The sequence below is a fragment of the Protomyctophum bolini genome (assembly GCF_963924005.1).
Source record: "Protomyctophum bolini genome assembly, chromosome: 5".
In the NCBI taxonomy this organism is placed as follows: domain Eukaryota; kingdom Metazoa; phylum Chordata; class Actinopteri; order Myctophiformes; family Myctophidae; genus Protomyctophum; species Protomyctophum bolini.
In genome coordinates, this window is record NC_137866.1 from 29,289,490 (window position 1) to 29,308,924 (window position 19,435).

At 43.9% G+C, this 19,435-nt stretch overlaps 1 protein-coding gene across 2 annotated transcripts in view; it reads right to left on the reverse strand.

Moving 5' to 3' along the window:
- slc2a4rg (SLC2A4 regulator) overlaps positions 1-19,435 on the reverse strand; it is a 69,458-nt gene that overhangs the window by 12,265 nt on the left and 37,758 nt on the right. For both annotated transcript variants that reach the window (XM_080764395.1, XM_080764394.1), the window contains exon 3: positions 4,331-4,425. In XM_080764395.1, the coding sequence (XP_080620521.1) occupies positions 4,331-4,425 (95 nt within the window). The remainder of the gene's footprint in view (positions 1-4,330; positions 4,426-19,435) is intronic.

Sequence of the window (19,435 nt, forward strand, 5' to 3'; positions counted from 1 at the left end):
CCAAATGCCCTCAGAGGAAGAGATCCTCAAAAGGCGCTGGAGATTGATAGGCCATACTCTCCGAAAACCAGCCTCAAACACCACAAGGCAGTCCCTCAAGTGGAATCCCCAAGGGAAAAGAAAGAGAGGTCGGCCACGGAACACCTGGCGCAGAGACCTGGAGGCAGATGCAAAAGCTATGGGCCACACTTGGGGACAGCTGGAAGTGTTGGCTGAGGATCCGGATGCTTGGAGAACTCTTGTCGACGGCCTAAACCCCAGAAGGGGTAATAGGCGTAAGTAAGTAAGTACCTTGCTATCGTTACCATAAAGTCGCTCGATAATCCCTCACGTTCATATTTTGAAGGAGAGGCAGGGCAGAAGTCAGAAATGAAGAGCTTAGTATATCCATCTGATCAAAACCACGGAGAGCTCCCTAGAGTAGGAGTTACGAGGGATTCTTTCTGCAGCGGTAAACAGGGAAGTGAACGGGTCCGCGCAAGTGCGAAGAGCAAGGAGTATGGTGCCCTTAAAAAAAAAATGCGCTAGGACCCCGTCGTTTGTATTAGTTATGACGTTCCCACACGTCGTACGGTCTAAATGGGTTAATCGTGATAAAAGATTGCGATCTAGATTCAGACAACTATTGGCTGTCAAGTTAATTTGAGTCACTCTTGTGTTTTTGCTACAAGAGAGAGACTTTAAGAGAGGTTTAGTCTTTAAGCACTTTGATGTTGTCTGTTTAAAGCCACAGTAGTTATGGCTCCAGGTGACACATTTTGAAATGTAGTAATGTTCAAAGACCAAAAGTAGTAATGTTCAATGACCAAATGGACCCATACGGTCCCATTTGGTCAAACTGAAACATACTGTATAGGACCTGATGTCAGAATCTGATTCATTCTTGATGACTGTTTCTATGTATTTGTCGCACTGGATTTCTGCTAAATGCCTGAATTGTAAATTGTAAATCTGAATCCTAATCGTCAAATTTCAATATACTGTATGAAAAAGTGTTTTCATGATTGATATTCATAATGGCTCCACAGGGGCCATTTTGGATTTAGCCCGGTATAAAAATAATAATGAATCACACTCATGTGAAGTGCCAGGGGCCTGGTAACGTTTGTTTACAGTGCTCTAACAAACATTATAAAGTCCATAGCAGTGTTGTTTTCGTCGACTAAAACTAGGACATTCTTTCGTTGACTACCTTTTTACCTTTTTCCACTGACGAAAACTAAATGGAAACCAAATGAAAACTAAGCTGTGATGACTAAAACTAAAGTAGACGATGCACAAGCTCACAACACGTCACATTGTAATGCGTTGTAAGCTTGTAGATCTGCTATTTCCAGAAACAAACGATGTGGGGGAAAAAGGGGAAAATGTGGAACATTGTTTAAAGACAAATCTTGTATGGGGTGCAAAACAAATGTCACACAAATATAATTACAAATTATCTTTGGGGTCCTTGACATGTGGTACGTAAAGCAAACCCAAAAATAAGCAACTAAACTTTAGAAACATGCTCCCAAAAATACGCAACCGACAAGGGGAATATTTACCAGCAACTTTACAGGTCAATAAGCGAACATGGCAACAATGGGAGGCACAATGATGCTAATGCTGCTAGCCCCCGAAATAGACAACATGGACTTTGACCGCCCGCCCGTCTGTCTGTCTGTCTGTCTGTCTGTCTATCAACAGCTGCCAAGGCAACGGGTTCAAGGCTGAGGGACATGGTTGTCACAATCATTACATAACCCATATATAAACCGTCATAATCACAATCATTACATAACCCATATATAACCCATTATAATCACAATAATTTGGTCATAATCGTGTCTTGAAAATAAAATAAAAAAGCAGAAAAAGCAAGTAGTAGTAGGTGACTTGTGTGGGGTGGTCATAGTGTAGCACCTGTGGGGGTGGTGGAGGAAGGGTGGTGGTCATAGTGGGCAGGGCTGACGCGCCAAGCGACGGGACCGCGATGGGCCGTCAAAAACACAAATATTTGGTTAGAATTGGAATCATTGATTTAGATTCAGAGTTATTCCCGTTTAAAGATTTTTAATCTCATCCATTAAAAATGGAGGGGGACTAGTTGGGTGACGGACCAACCGGAAATGGCATCGAATGTTGCCCAATAGACACTCCCAGACTATAGAGTGGTGCGCTCTTATCTGTTATCAAGCCAGTAATTCTCCGTCCTAGGCGTCGGATGTAATTATTTGATAGGAAGGAGATCTCCGTCTTGGCCAGCCGGAGTGTTAAAGTGTGTGTACAGTGTTCCCTGCAGGAAAAAGCTTTGGCATGGTTCCGGGCACGGGGGGAACCGAACATTTATAATGAATGAATGAATTAATGTATTTGATTAATTAATGAGATTAATTAATTCTGATTCATTTGTATTATTGCTCTTGTATTGCTATTGGAGACATTGGGGAGGTACTGGGGAGGCACTGGGGGACACTGGGGAGGCACTGGGGAGGCACTGGGGAGGCACTGAGGAGGTACTGGGGAGACACTGGGGAGGCACTGGGGAGGCACTGGGGAGGCACTGGGGAGGCACTGGGGAGGCACTGCAGGCACTGAGGAGGTACTGGGGAGACACTGGGGAGACACTGGGGAGGCACTGGGGAGGTACTGGGGAGGCACTGGGCAGGCACTGGAGAGGCACTGGGGAAGCACTGAGGAGGTACTGGGGAGGCACTGGGGAAGCACTGAGGAGGTACTGGGGAGACACTGGGGAGGCACTGGGGAAGCACTGAGGAGGTACTGGGAAGGCACTGGGGAAGCACTGAGGAGGTACTGGGCAGACACTGGAGAGGCACTGGGGGAGACACTGGGGAGACACACGATAATATTTTTCAAGATATTTTAAACACAAATGTATTTTCCAGACAAATGACCAATTATTTTTTTCATGATTTATCTTCCCCCCAAGCTTTATCCACAATTTTTATTTAATTAGGCTACATTGTAAAATGACCTAATTCTGTGCAACAACTATAAACATGCTTTCTTGTTTAGAACCTCGCTTGAGTTAACAAAAATGTTTCTTTGATGGTGTAACTGCCGGTGACAGTTCTGCAATAATTTCTTTAGTTTGAAGTTTGTTTATTCTTTATTTATTGTTTGTCTTATTTTGTTGTTTGTTTGGATACTTCCTGTAATTTGGCATACTTTTACTTTGACTGTTACCTACCCATATATAGCTGAAGCCTGTTAGCTTCACTCACCTCAGACCCATAGACTAATTTCACACAGCCAGACTCCAGAGTGAGCAGAGGGAGAGAGCACCAGTGTGTGTGTGTTTGCACCAGACCACACGGTATGAAATGTTTGACTGTTTATGTGACTCTTATGTTTGTACTCTTATTGATTAAGCAGTGTTGAAGCCTGTGACATTTGCCCTGAGGTTCAAGTTGGTTATGCAGCCCTTTAGCACCCTCGATACGCGGAGTGAGGTATACATGATTATTTATTTGTCTAGTTTCCATTTGGAGTATCACTCATGATTGTATTTGTTTGGTTTTCGTTTGGTTGTGGTACTTTTGGTTATTGTGCATTTTCCTTTGTTGTCTTATGATTGAAATGACTTGAGTTTTGTATCACTGTATTTATAATTGACCATAAATTAAACATTTTTATTGTTGATTGTACTACTGAAGTGACAAGTTTAATGCACATATTTTAGTAGTGAAACTATGAAATGATTCGATTGTAACTGTATTTATTCTATATCCTTATAGTTTTCACGGTGTTGAAAGAAATAAACACACCCGTCGAGACCACCCAAACTTGTCATTCTTTCATCAATCGAGGGGCAGCTACAGATGGCATCTTAGGATAGATGTAGACCTATTTGACAGTGCAGAAACATAATTGCCTTCCTTGATGTATTAATGAGCATCAACGACCATCACCTGGGCACACATACACACACAACTCCCCTCTGCAGGCCTCTACTACTGAAAGTGACTGCATGGAGTCTGTCTCATTTCTCTCCAAAAGCACTTGAATATGATTAAAGCTCAGATTTCATATCACACTTTTCCCCTTTTTTTCCTTTTTCGCAGCTCTTGACAAGCATGGCACGATTTAATTCAAGCGTGTTGCGGCGCCATGCCAATAACATTGTGCAGGAAACCCTGCAGTATACCTGTGGGGGTGTTGGAGGCAAGGTGGAGCACCAGAGGCGATGTGGACAGTAGGGCATTCATTAAACAAATTATGCATCGATTTCATTAACACAAGTCGATTCAGATTAGGATAATTTGAAAGTAAAACATAAAAAAAAATTAAAAAAAATACCTATGTCTTCTATATTGTGTTAGTTTACCTGTGGAGGCAGGGTGGAGCACCAAAGGCGATGTGGACAGCGATGTCAGGACGGTTGCAGCCATCACCTCCTTATCGGCATGACCTGAGGGCTTCCTGTCAAACACAACACAACTTCCTGTCAACATGACCTGAGGGCTTCCTGTCTAGTCTCGCGTTACCAGACTGTTGCCTCCGCGAATTCCAAATGCTTCATCATACATTATGGGCCAACGGAAGAGCTATCATGCGTAAGCGATAAAGCGGAAGTGGAGCCTCCTCGCCACTTCCGTTTCGTCTTTACAGTCGTGCACATTTATCCTAATATAAATAGAAAACATCTAAGCATATAGTATTTATATAATATCTGTATGACGTTTCATTGACATATGAGCTTGCATAATAATCGCATTCATGTACATCATGATTGTACATTGTTTAGCGTGTCACCGTATGTATCATCATACACTGTATGACGATGATGATATCAGATCGTGCCTTCCTTTTAATTGAACTAGACAACTCACCCTTTAAAATGAGATATTGCATGGGTATGTACGCCCAGCAGAAAAAAGGTTATTTGGAAAATAAAACTTCAAACGGGCATAACTTTTTTTGTTGTCCTAGAAACACTACCCAGTGTAAATGCAGGCTCTTTTAAATGGCTTCCAACACAAAAACTTTCAACTCAGTTCATTTTCTCCCCGGAAGCAGACAAGTCAAGCTTTCTCTGAAGGTCTTTCGTTGTCGTAGATTCACAACAGAGAATGTTCAATAAATCATTCAAAAACGGCATTATCCCGTAGAGAATTCTATCAACTACATTGAAATGCCTTGGATCTGGCAAAGAGTTAAGAGTCTCTAGAGCACAAACTGTAGAGCTCAAGACCCACAAGATAAATTATCGTCTCCATATTTCAGGGGGGTAGGTAATGCAGGCAGGCAGGCAGGCAGGCAGGCAAGCAGGCAGGCAGAAAGTCAGACAGAAACAATCAGTCACACGGCACCGCAAGACTTCAGCTGGATCGCTCTCTCACACACACACACACACACGTGCGTGTGCAAGCGCGTGCATGCACATGAGCGCACGCTGAAACACGCTGCAGTCACTCATCACGTCGTCGACAGACACGCCTCGTTTTCTGTGAGAGATTACTGGTGTTGATGTGACGCCTGACCGTAGATGCTCTCTGGTACTGTGTGTGCGTGTGTGCGTGAGAGAGAGAGAGAGTGTGTGCATGCGTGTTCTTGTGTGCGTGAGAGAGAGCGCATGCATGCGCGTGCGTGATAGTGTGTGCGTGCGTGCGTGTGTGTTCTTGTGTCTACATGTTTGTGTGTTCTGCCCAATCATCTTGTGTCCAGTCAGTTTAAACCATTTAGACCCGAGACCAGATTCTACAAAATGTCTTCTAAACCAATGTTTCTGTCAGTCGTTCTAAACCAATGTTTCTGTCAGTCGTTCTAAACCAATGTTTCTGTCAGTCGTTCTAAACCAATGTTTCTGTCAGTCGTTCTAAACCAATGTTTCTGTCAGTCGTTCTAAACCAATGTTTCTGTCAGTCGTTCTAAACCTATATGTTTCAATGTCAGTCGTTCTAAACCAATGTTTCTGTCAGTCGTTCTAAACCTATGTTTCAATGTCAGTCGTTCTAAACCTATGTTTCTATGTCAGTCGTTCTAAACCAATGTTTCTGTCAGTCGTTCTAAACCTATGTTTCAATGTCAGTCGTTCTAAACCTATGTTTCAATGTCAGTCGTTCTAAACCTATGTTTCTATGTCAGTCGTTCTAAACCAATGTTTCAATGTCAGTCGTTCTAAACCCGTTTTTATGTCAGTCATTCTAAACCAATGTTTCTGTCAGTCGTTCTAAACCTATGTTTCAATGTCAGTCGTTCTAAACCTATGTTTCTATGTCAGTCGTTCTAAACCAATGTTTCAATGTCAGTCGTTCTAAACCTATGTTTCTATGTCAGTCGTTCTAAACCTATGTTTCAATGTCAGTCGTTCTAAACCAATGTTTCAATGTCAGTCGTTCTAAACCCGTTTCTATGTCAGTCGTTCTAAACCTGTTTCTATGTCAGTCGTTCTAAACCTATGTTTCTATGTCAGTCGTTCTAAACCTATGTTTCTATGTCAGTCATTCTAAACCAATGTTTCTGTCAGTCGTTCTAAACCTATGTTTCTATGTCAGTCGTTCTAAACCTATGTTTCTATGTCAGTCATTCTAAACCTATGTTTCTTGCTCAGTCGTTCTAAACCTATGTTTCTATGTCAGTCGTTCTAAACCTATGTTTCTATGTCAGTCATTATAAACCTATGTTTCTATGTCAGTCGTTCTAAACCTATGTTTCAATGTCAGTCGTTCTAATTATAAACCTTTTCTATGTCAAGGACCCCCAAAAAATATGTAATTGGCCACCACACCACAAAAAAGTATTTCCTCACAATACTTCTCAAATGCTATACTGTTGTGGAGACATATGCAAGTGATCATGTGCACACAATTCAATTCAATTCAATGGGCTTTATTGGCATGAGAAAACATACGTGTACATTGCCAAAGCACACACACACACACACACACACACGTAAGTTGTGGAGACATATGTCCTTGCACGTAGTAACGCATGCGCACACACACACACACACACACACACACACACACAACAACAGATTAGCGGTGTCCAGTGTCCAGTCGGCTCATTAATATTCATGTCCTCTAAACTGCGTCTCTATTATTCATGTTGTACTGTTACACTCGTTAGTTTCATCATTGATTTGGATATCCTGCCGAACACGCACCACCGGGCCATTATCAGCTGGACCATGTTAAAACTCATTGATTGCTAATGACAAAAATACGTATATATTTTTGTTTTGAGGGGTGCTAGCCTCTCCTATAAACAGCTATAGTGTAGATTCTGAGGGGTGCTAGCCCCTCCTATAAACAGCTATAGTGTAGATTCTGAGGGGTGCTAGCCCCTCCTAAAAACATCTATAGTGTAGATTCTGTCTGAACACACATTACATGCCATTGACAATGAATGGAGAATTTACGTCCATATGTGTCTGAGCAAATCGGCTGACGGTGTGTCAGTCGGTGGAAACCCTTGGCCAATAAGAGACCACCATTCTTGGTGACGTATACCTAAGGTATGTTTCAAGGTTGGTATAAGGTCAATAATTGATTAGAGCGCCCCTCACTTCACACAGGAGTGATTTGTTTTCTAATTAAGTTTGACGTTTCATGATCGTGGTTTCAAAATGTATGCCTTCAAAATAAGAGGATGCACAGAAAAGACATGGGGGAAGAATGAATGAATGAATGAATGGTGATGTGAAGTTTGCGCCCCTCCTATGCAGGGCTTTGTCTGTGTGTGTGTACCACAAATGTGATGATTTGATTGGCCGAGCACAGAATATGATGATATGATTAAAGTTCCCCTCACTTCACATGAGTGTGATTTTTTTTCACTTAGCCCTGCTACTGCCAAGCCTACCACCAAACATCCCAGACAACTTTGTACAGTGTATTTTTCATATGTTAGTCATACTGTACATGTCCCTGAAGACCCCTCACTCCCCCCCGCTGCTGGTTTCCTGACATTGAACGGTTTCTCGGCAGCAAGGCCGACCGAGCGTGCACACGCACACACACTTTACCATGTGGGTGTCTTTAGCTGACTTTGCAATCAGCTGACCGATTGGGCTGGATATTTTAGCTCACCTACAGTACGTCTGCGTTCTTGAATTTTTGAATGATATACGAACCTTTACTTGTATCAGAGTAGTTCTAGACTGCAGTATTGATACTGCAGTCTAGTCACTTATAGGTTAGGCCTGAGGACGATTCTAAAAATGTCTTCTAAAATCACGACAGTTTTCTGATAAACCTATGTTTCTGTATCGGCAGTTCTCAAACAATTTCATGTCAAGGAGCCCCAGGATAATTTTTTGGCCGTATCTGAAAATATGTTGTTTCAAGGGACCCCCACCCCATTTTCACGATTCAAAAAGAATAGCTAAAGTATAACGTATAATGAATGATGCTTAAAACACCAAAAGGAGTTCCTGTCCTGAATGGGTTAAATAACATAAAATTAGTATTTTTTCCTACATCATGTCACTTCGTCATTCGGAGAACAATGTATCGGCTTCTTCCTTCCTTCCTTCCTTCTTCTGTAACCTCGGTTACTTCTGCACTTTCACATCTATGTTTGTGGGTGTTGTGATTTATTATAAATTATGATAATCAGGGCGTGTAGAGAAAAGAAGAACATGAAGGATGGATGTAAGATAATCGACACAACAAGAGCCTTCAGTCATTCACTAATGAACTGAAGAGGAGGAGAGAATCGAACCAAAATAGACTGGAAGTCAAATAAAAAATATAAAAAGTAAAAATATATATGTTTTATTATTTGTCTTGGTGGGTGGAGTGACTCGGGGGCTGTAGATATCAGTGTCCGACCTAATCAAACTTATCTTTACATTATTTTTTTACATTTATTTCATTGCATTGTTTTCGTATTTTAAATACAATTTTAGTTTTCTTTTTTTCCCCTCGTTTTACTGCCACCTGGTGGAGGCAAGTGCCAACGCTTGACTGCCTACCCGGATCTATTATCTATTTTAGCGTGACGTACGTCCGTTTGTGGCGTCCATATTAGATGCTAAATACTTAGCGTCAATGCTAGCAAGCAAAAAAAGAGGCCATCCTTGCTCTAGAAAATGGCCAATGTTCCAATCGGGATCACCGGAAAATCTGAAAAGACCTCTGAAATCACACGTTTTGTCAAAACCACAGAGAACTCCGTAGATATAGAGTTATGACAGTGAAACCGTGGCGACTGTTTTAAGCATTATGTTATACTGTAGCTAATGAAACAAAGCAGATCTACAAGCTCATAGCTATAAGCTTCTACTACTATTTTTTTTAAATAGTAGGGGGGGGGGGGGGGGGGGTTTCTTGACATGAAAACGGTTGAGCACCACTGACATATATAACATAAACTCAGGTCTAAAATGGGTTAGACCTGCAGGCATCTGAATGAATAGGATGACTGAACCGTAGGACGCCATTATAAACAGCTGACAGCAACAGGGCAGGAAATAGAGGCGAGGGAATGTGTACACCATGTACTTTATATATCACACACACGCACGCACCCAAGAACATGGGCACTCATACACACACACATACACACACACAACAGTATGTACATCATAACGCACACACATACTCATAGTCCTGTTAAAAAAATTACAAAATTGAGATTTTTTTAAATTAAGAAGCCTAAAAAGGCAAACTCATGAAAATCATTAAACATGTTATTCATGTGTTCCCAGGTGTTTCATGGTAAAAGACACATCGATGTGAGCTTGTAGATCTTCTATTTTCAGAGTGCAACCAAACATCTCTTCTTCTCCCTCTAACATTTTTGTTTGTTTTTAATTTGTTGACGGAATTGAAAATGTATTCATGCAAGTCTTATATACAGTAGTCTTAGTTGTCATACAGTAGCTTAGATTTGCTTTTCGTCAGTGAAAAAAAACGTATAGTCGACGAACATTTTTGCGTCATAGTTTTGGTCGACACTGGTACATCATGTACCTTATCGCACACACACACACACACACACACACACACACACACACACACACACACACACACACACACACACACACACACACACACACACACACACACACACACACACAGTGAGACAGATCATGTCTGGCTAACAAAGCTTCTCTCTCTCTCATCAGAGAAGGGAACATGTGTTTTAGAAATGTGCTGATGAAAAAGCCTCGCCCAAGGGGCTATCTGTCTCTGTTGGAAATGCTCAGTGTGTCTGTCTGTCTGTCTGTGTGTGTGCGTGCATGCGTGCGTGCGTGCGTGCGTGCTGGCATCCAGACAAGAGTGGGAGAGAGAAAGAGAGTATTTTTTTTACAAACGCATGTATTTAGGTTAGTACAACACAACGTGATAGTTTATGAGGATAGATGACATTTGTTGGCCAGCGTGTGTGTGTTTGTGCGTGCATGCATGCATGCGTGCGTGCGTGTGTGTGCATAATTGAACTCTCCCACCTGCATAGGTCAAATAACAACCTCCATGAGACACACAGACACACACACACTTCCAGTCAACTGGCCCTCAAAGTGGCCCTCAGGAGTGAGTGTGGAACTATAGTGGCCCTCTGGAGTGAGTGTGGAACTACAGTATAGTGGCCCTCTGGAGTGAGTGTGGAACTATAGTGGCCCTCTGGAGTGAGTGTGGAACTATAGTGGCCCTCTGGAGTGAGTGTGGAACTATAGTGGCCCTCTGGAGTGAGGGTGGAACTATAGTGGCCCTCTGGAGTGAGTGTGGAACTATAGTGGCCCTCTGGAGTGAGTGTGGAACTATAGTGGCCCTCTGGAGTGAGTGTGGAACTATAGTGGCCCTCTGGAGTGAGTGTGGAACTATAGTGGCCCTCTGGAGTGAGTGTGGAACTATAGTGGCCCTCTGGAGTGAGTGTGGAACTATAGTGGCCCTCTGGAGCGAGAGTGGAACTATAGTGGCCCTCTGGAGTGAGGGTGGAACTATAGTGGCCCTCTGGAGTGAGTGTGGAACTATAGTGGCCCTCTGGAGTGAGGGTGGAACTATAGTGGCCCTCTGGAGTGAGTGTGGAACTATAGTGGCCCTCTGGAGTGAGTGTGGAACTACTAGAATTTCATGCCCGCTTCGCGGGGACTCATTCCAGATTACGTTGCCGCACACTATGGGAAGAAGGAAATTGCCTGCAGGCTATTCCTGTGTGTGCGTGCAGCCGTGTGTATGTGTACTGGGCAGTTGGCTGTCAGGCGAAAAGAGGCAAAGCGATATGTGTAATGTTAATATTTCGCCACGAACCAAGTAGTGACAAAGAACAATGTTGATGTAAGTAAGGGAATCGCTGTGTCAGTGATATTTTAAATACAGACATTTAGAAGGAATAAGCTAAATCCAATTCCTCCCCTTCCTTGTTTGTGTCTTCTCCTGCGAGAGCGGAGAGACGGAGAGAACGCTGCAGATTCTGAATTTCTGAGAGCTAGTGACGTGTGAGCCGGGGGCGGGCCTGGTGTGGGCTGAGAGCTGGTGACTCTGATTGGCTTGCCACATCTTGGCCACATCTCTCGCACATGTTGTCATTGGCTAGTGGCCACATCTTTTGGCCACGTGACCAACTTTACAATTGTTAAAATAGATAGTGGCCCTCTGGAGTGAGTGTGGAACTATAGGGCCCTCTGTAGCGAGTGTGGAAATATAGTGGCCCTCTGGAGTGAGCGTGGAAGACATTGACATGTACTGTTTTTCTTTTGGTCCCCAATCCTCCTCTGCCTCGACACAATGACCCCCCCTCCACACACACTCCCCCCCCCCGCCCCCGACAGGCAGTGTGACACATATCTGCTTCCAGGAAGACCCACAGTAGACCTCTAGCAGCGTGCCAGAATGGAGCTGTGTGTGTGTGCAAGTGCTCCAGCGTGTGCACGTTTGTGTGTGTGTAGGGGGAGTATTCTGCTAAACAGATTGGAGGGTCTGCCAGACAGGTGGGCTAAACGTGCAGTGCACACACACACACACACACACACACACACACACACAAACACACACAAACACTAGGAGCAGGTTTGTCGACGGGACTACACAATGCTGTGTGTGTGTGTGTGTGTGTGTGTGTGTGTGTGTGTGTGTGTGTAGAGATCCTTAAGAATGGCAAAAAATGGCGTTCATAAAATCACTGTCTTCACAAGCGTAATAATACTATATTAACAACAACAACAACAACAACAACAATAATAATAATAATAGTTGTCAATGTGGTGCACATGAACATGACATAGCATCCAGGTGATAGGTCAATGCGCTATGGTATGGGGGGATGGGGGGAGGGCTGTGGTAAATATAGAGGGGAGGGTCCGTGCCCCAGACATCTCCCCAGCAACACAGAGAGGGAACCCTGCTCGGTTACGTATCGGTTACACATCTCGTGCTAAATATAGAAATACGCCATCGTATGACTGTTTGTGTGCCGGATGGCCTCCTGACCCAAAATAAGCGAACTTACAAGCTCACAAGGCAGGTTAATGTAGATAAAAACAACGGCCTATTTTCGGCTTAAAAAGTATAGCCCGATTCAGTCGTTGTCATAACGAGCTTCATTCATACAAGAGGTCGTTGCGAGGAAGCAATATGATTGGTTGAAACAGCCATCTAGCCATGCTTAATAACAGTAAAGCACACTCTCTTGTGTAATTTTGCTTAATTATAAGATGACGCCATTTCTGTTTATACTGCACTGTGTCTCAGAGGACAGTTCAGAAACCTGTCCACTTGCCCTGTGTCTCAGAAAAGGGCTGTGGACAGTTCAGAAACATGTCCACTCACTCTGGCTGTGTCTCAGAGGAGAGCTGTGGACAGTTCAGAAACATGCCCAATCACTCTGGCTGTGTCTCAGAGGAGAGCTGTGGACAGTTCAGAAACATGCCCACTCACTCTGGCTGTGTCTCAGAGGAGAGCTGTGAACAGTTCAGAAACATGCCCACTCACTCTGGCTGTGTCTCAGAGGAGAGCTGTGGACAGTTCAGAAACATGCCCACTCACTCTGGCTGTGTCTCAGAGGAGAGCTGTGAACAGTTCAGAAACATGCCCACTCACTCTGGCTGTGTCTCAGAGGAGAGCTGTGGACAGTTCAGAAACCGGCTTGTGATTTAGGTAGTCCTGACCATTATTTGTCAAACAGTCGACTAATCGAGACATGATTGGCCAAAATAGTTCATTGTTAATTTGTTATAATAATTAACTAATAGTTTGCCAAGAATATAGGATATAATCAGGATGTATTGAGGGAAACCAAGCAAGTATGTCAATCAGACATTAAGCACCCCCCACAGCCCAAATGGAATGATCCGATTCATGTTACGTGATCAGTCTGTATTTTCCGTCTATATAAATTGTCACAGTCAGGGACTGCAGTGGATGTTTTAAACTTGTTTTTCACAGTTAGTCATCAATGCTCAGCTCAGAACAATGGCTTTCTGTTTCAGCGTGCTCGGGCGCACGCACACACACACGTGCGCACACACACACATGTGCGCACGCGCACACACACACACACACACACACACACACACACACACACACACACACACACACACACACATGTGCGCATGTACATGCACACACACATGCACGCAGATTCAGCGTGCTAACTTTCCAGGAAGAGACAGGCCGCTGTTTCTATCAGCTTGGAATCCCCCCCCCCCCCCCCCCCATCGATTATGTCACTGGTAGGCAGGTTTCACAGCCCTCCTCTATCTGAGACACATGAGAGAGCATTGAAAATAAGTACTTCTTTGGAATAACGTGTTCCTTCCACGCACTAAACCGGGAAACTTCCCCCCCTGTCAGGTGAGAAAAGAAGAAGCTTGGACTCCTCATGCATAGAAGGAAGCATGAGTTCAAGTCTGTTGCTCTCCCCAGATTGGCAGATGAAGTGTATAGAACTGATAGTATTGGTATAAAAGAAAAGGAAAGCACATCGTCTCTTTCGTGTTAAACCTCATATGTCCAAATGTGTTAAGGATTCAAATTGTAAAAGTGTTAAGGATTCAAAATGAGCAGATCCTCTCTCTCTCTCTCTGCTAGTTTGACCACTTCAAACACAACCTGGGGAGAGCAACGGACTTAACTCATGCTCCCTTCATGCCTGAGTGTCCAAGTTGCTCCTTTACACCTGACAGGGGGGAGTTTCCCTGGTTGGACGTAGCGCGTGGAAGGAACACGTTATTCCAACCAGTTCCTTTCCCCTCCATCACGCGCCCCGGCTGGCCAGGGGGAGGCAGTTTAGAGACCAGGATTACTGCACCATTCTTGCTGAAACGTGAATGTCCATTTTCCTCCAGAGGATGAGATCATGATTCTCTTTTTTTCCCCCCACAAACTAATATTTATTATATGTGGCCAAATTTGACTAAGGGACTGCCATTGGATTTAATGACCCACCAGTTTGGGAGATTATGGCTTATAGAGTAATGTCTTGCAGAGAAACAGTGAGTAGAGAAAACAGGCTTGAAAGGTTCACTTCTGTGGTCTCCAACATTACACCTAGCTGCATGTTTAAGCATTTATTTCATGTGTCGATTTCAGCCCTGACAATTATTTCAGACATGCTCTATGTGAAGAGTCTGCCTGCATGTGTTCTTAACTAAAAAAGAAAGAAAAAAAGTTTTTCTCCTCTGGTGAAAAGCTGGAATTTGCTTGATGGCAGGCTCTCAGTCAAATCTGGTCACATATGTAGTTGCTAAACATTACTACGTTAACATTGTGTCACCATGGAGCCATAACTACTGTGGCTTTAAACGGACAACATCAAAGCGCTCGACTTAAACCTTAAAGTATCTCTCCTGTATAGCAAAAACACAAGAGTAACTAAAATGAACTGGACACCATTCTGGCTCACATTTGAGATCACATAAGGTGTCTGAATCTACTCTAATCTTAACCCATTTAGACCTGACCTGAATGACAAAATGTCTTGTAAATTCTGACAGTTTTCTGAAAAACCTCATGTTTCTATATCAGTGGCTCAATATTTCATGTCAAAGACCCCAGAAATATATGTAATAGGCCGCCGACCCCCATCTGAAAATATGTTGTTCAAAGGACCCTACCCAGAAGCAAAGATTTGAGTTAAAAACGTTTGCTGTGAGAGAATATGTATTAAAAGATATGCGCCACATTTTCACGATTTTTCTAAAATAGCAGACAAGCTCGAGCTTGTAGATCTGCTATTTTTCAATATAGATAATGCTTCAAACACCAGAATGGGTATAAACCTCTCTTAAAGTATCTGTCTTGTATAGCAAAAAATCAAGAGTAACTCAAATGAACTGGACACCATTCTGGCTCACATTTGAGATCCCATATAGGTGTCTAGATCTCCATCTTTCATCAATCTAGAGCTCCATCTTTCATCACTACTACTCTAACCTTAAAATAATAACCAAAAATAGCTGATCAACAACAAGGCTATAGCGTGGTCTATTTTGGCTGCTTTCATAGAAGACATCATGCTGGGTTCAGTGGAGTCCACATAATCCACATGACTGGGAGATCAGCTGACCGAGAACTGTAATCCTTGATAAACACCGGACTGAAGTAGTGATGAAACATATGGATCAAACAGCTGAACTGATCGCTCGCTCAAACGCTCGCATGCACGCACGCACGCACATCGTTAATAGAAGATTTAGAGAACGGCTTAATCACACGTGGACGTAAGTCGGGACTTGATCACCCCCCGGCTGGTCACCTGAGTGAGGGGTATGATGTTGGGAGACCCGAAATGAAGCCCAACCAACCCACGGTCAGGCCTTTAGGAGGGCCATTCAGGCCTCAAGCGGAGCCTGCGGCACCACCAAGGACAAGGTGGAGCCTGCGGAACCATTACGGCTTGAGAATCCACCATTCCTGAATAAAGTGCCTGGTGCTGGGAGTCTGGTGCAACGTACAGGGACTGGACCTGGTGAGAGCAGGAGTGGACCTGGTGAGACGTAGGAGGGGCCCGGACAGGAGTCAACCCACAGAGCCTAGTCCTTCCACGTGCCAGAATGATACCTCCCAGTACCGGCAGAGTAGTTCAGGAGGAACAGATTGTGTGGCCTGGTTTTTCCCTAATGGGACTGATCGAGGGTAGCTAGCTACTGCATGGGACATAAGTCGGGACTTGATCACCCCGGCTGGGTCACCTGAGTGAGGGGTATGATCTTGGGAGACCCGAAACCCAGATGACCTTGGGATACATCACTGAGGATACGTCCCAGGTGCATCCATGCAATGTATATATATTTATTTTACATTAAGGTGAGGTGGTACTTATAAAAAAGGTTGAGAACCAATGGCCTATAGTTAGTCAGAGAATATTGTCAAATCTGGGACTACATCTCTGACCAAGAATGTTCTTTCACCAATGTGTTTGTAAAATTGTCTACTAAACTGAAAGTTGGGGCACCAGCAACAACCATTATAAGGCAAAATGTTCTAAATGTCATTGTACTTTAAGTAGCATGTAACGTGTCAAACTAGGGTATTTTCATGATTCTGAATCCATTCCAAGCATTAGTTTGGTGACTACAGATATGTTAGTAGACACCTTTACAAACACATCGGTGAAGAACATTCTTGGTAAGAAATGTATTCCCAGATTGAATTAATATCCTCTGACTAAGTGTATGCTGTGTGCACTGCACTGGCACTCCAAGACTGAAAATAGTGGAACAAAAAGTAGTAAAATTTGATATAGAGTTGATGAAATAACACCTAGACATACAAAATTCTCTCTGTCTCTCTCACTCTCTTGTGTGTTACAATAGACAATGTAGGGCCTTGAAGCCCACCATAGTTTTCTTGAGGTTTTTGGCCCTGGCCCGGTGGTGTGTGTGTGTGTGTGTGTGTGTGTGTGTGTGTGTGTGTGTGTGTGTGTGTGTGTGTGTGTGTGTGTGTGTCGTAGTGAAGCGGTCGAAAAGGCTCTGATGGTTTCGTGTCCTGCCATCTGCTCCGGAATCCAATCCGCCCAGAACCGGTTTGGACCAGAACCCACACACACACACACACACACAAAACCCCATAATTACACAGAGAGACAGACAGACAGGGAGAGAGAAAGACGGCGAGTTGGGAGAGAGAGAGAGAGAGAGAGAGATGTAGAAGTAGTAGGTTATTGTAATTAGGTAAAAGTATAAATTCCACTTCTGTCATTTGCATGACTGTAGTAAGGCCAGGTACCACCCAAGCTGACTTCAGGTCATGACTGTAGTAAGGCCAGGTACCACCCAAGCTGACTTCAGGTCATGACTGTAGTAAGGCCAGGTACCACCCAAGCTGACTTCAGGTCATGACTGTAGTAAGGCCAGGTACCACCCAAGCTGACTTCAGGTCATGACTGTAGTAAGGCCAGGTACCACCCAAGCTGACTTCAGGTCATGACTGTAGTAAGGCCAGGTACCACCCAAGCTGACTTCAGGTCATGACTGTAGTAAGGCCAGGTACCACCCAAGCTGACTTCAGGTCATGACTGTAGTAAGGCCAGGTACCACCCAAGCTGACTTCAGGTCATGACTGTAGTAAGGCCAGGTACCACCCAAGCTGACTTCAGGTCATGACTGTAGTAAGGCCAGGTACCACCCAAGCTGACTTCAGGTCATGACTGTAGTAAGGCCAGGTACCACCCAAGCTGACTTCAGGTCATGACTGTAGTAAGGACACCTACTACACAAGCTGACTTCAGGTCATGACTGTAGTAAGGCCACCTACTACACAAGCTGACTTCAGGTAAAGACTGTAGTAAGGCCAGGTACCACACAAGCTGACTTCAGGTCATGACTCATGTCTACTGTCTCCTGCGAAGCCAACTACAGCAAACTAATGGCCTACAAATTAACTACAGGCCTCCTTTGGGCCTATAGCACTCAAGGCACATAGGGCTTTATTTTGCGTGTCTTAAGTACCAGGTCTTATTCCCTAACTTGAGTAAACTAAAGACCTGGAGGCGTGATCAATGCCATTTGGCTATTCTGAGTGGCCAAAGAGCATTGATCACGCCTCCAGGTCTTTAGTTTACTCAAGTTAGGGAATAAGACCTGGTACTTAAGACATGCAAAATACAGCCCATAGGCTCTAATGCATCAAGGGTTTGATTCCTTCTCTCTCTCTCTCTCTATTAGGCGACACAAGTCAAAAACACCATTCTCTCTCACTCTAAAAAAAAATCACACCCGTGTGAAATGAGTGGTGCAGGTGTTGAAAGCGTGGACCAGGGTTTCTGGCATCGGGAAGTGATTCTATAGCTAGTTTGCACAGATTTGAAGAAGGCGGATTTTGTGATGGTTTTAATGCGGGGGTACAAAAAGTGACTACATTTTCCATCAAGGTTTTATAGTTGTGTTGTTGAACAGATCGGTATGTTTGGCTGGACCCGACTAGCAGCATTTAGGAGCAGGAAGTTGATGTTCATCCAATTCTTAACCTCGAGTTAAACCTTGAGGATCATTTGCTGCAATAGGGATGTACATTTGAGTGTCGTCTGCATAGCAGTGGATATTTATGGCATACTTTCTGAAGATGACCCCCTAATGGGGTCATATACAGATTACAGACAGAAAAGGATTGGGCCTAGGACACACTTGCATGTGCACACACAAACACACACACACAAACGCCCACACATGCGCACACAACTGTAGCAATTCCACTGTAGCACAGTTGAAAGAGAATTTGCGAGACACTCCTAATAAATAAAACAACACGCTCGCACACATACACACACTACAGATCACACACACGCACGCACGCACAGACTCTCGTAGCTACAGTTTTTAAGTAGCAAAATGTAAAAGTACAATATTTGGATAGTGGATAGTAGTGGAGTAGAAGTAGAAGTACTGGAAATTGGAAATACTCGAGTGAAGTACAGATACCCCATAATTGTACTTATGTAGCCTACAGTACTTAAGTAAATGTACTTAGTTACTTTCCAGCCCTCGTAGTGGGGTGGTTCTCTTCTCAGCCTGGACTGAATTTCACTGCCTGTCATTAACGGAGACCAATGAATTATGATGGACAGGTTACGCAACACTTTGGCTTGGTGTGTGTGTGTGTGTGTGTGTGTGTGTGTGTGTGTGTGTGCGTGCGTGCGAGAAGGAAGCAAGTCCACAATACTCAAACATTATACACACTTACAGTTAAGATTTAAAATGTCAATACGACTACCGACTGCGCGGACCCACGCACGCGCGCCTCCTGGGATGTATTTATTTTTTTGCATTTTGGACATTCGTTGAAGGTCCCACACAGTGCAGACAGAGTGCATAAGGGACGGCAGGGCTCAGGGGGTAGAGTGGTTCAATCCCTGTGGGCTCCCCCCAGAGTTAGTGATAAAGTGTCCTTGAGCAAGACTCTGAACCCCTAATTGCTCCCGATGTGCAGGTGCCTTGCATGGTTTCCTCTGCCATCGGTGTGTGGATGTGATTGTAGTGAAGTATCAACATTTGTTTAACCACTTCAACCCCCTATGCCCCCCCCCCCCCCCCCCCCAATAAAAA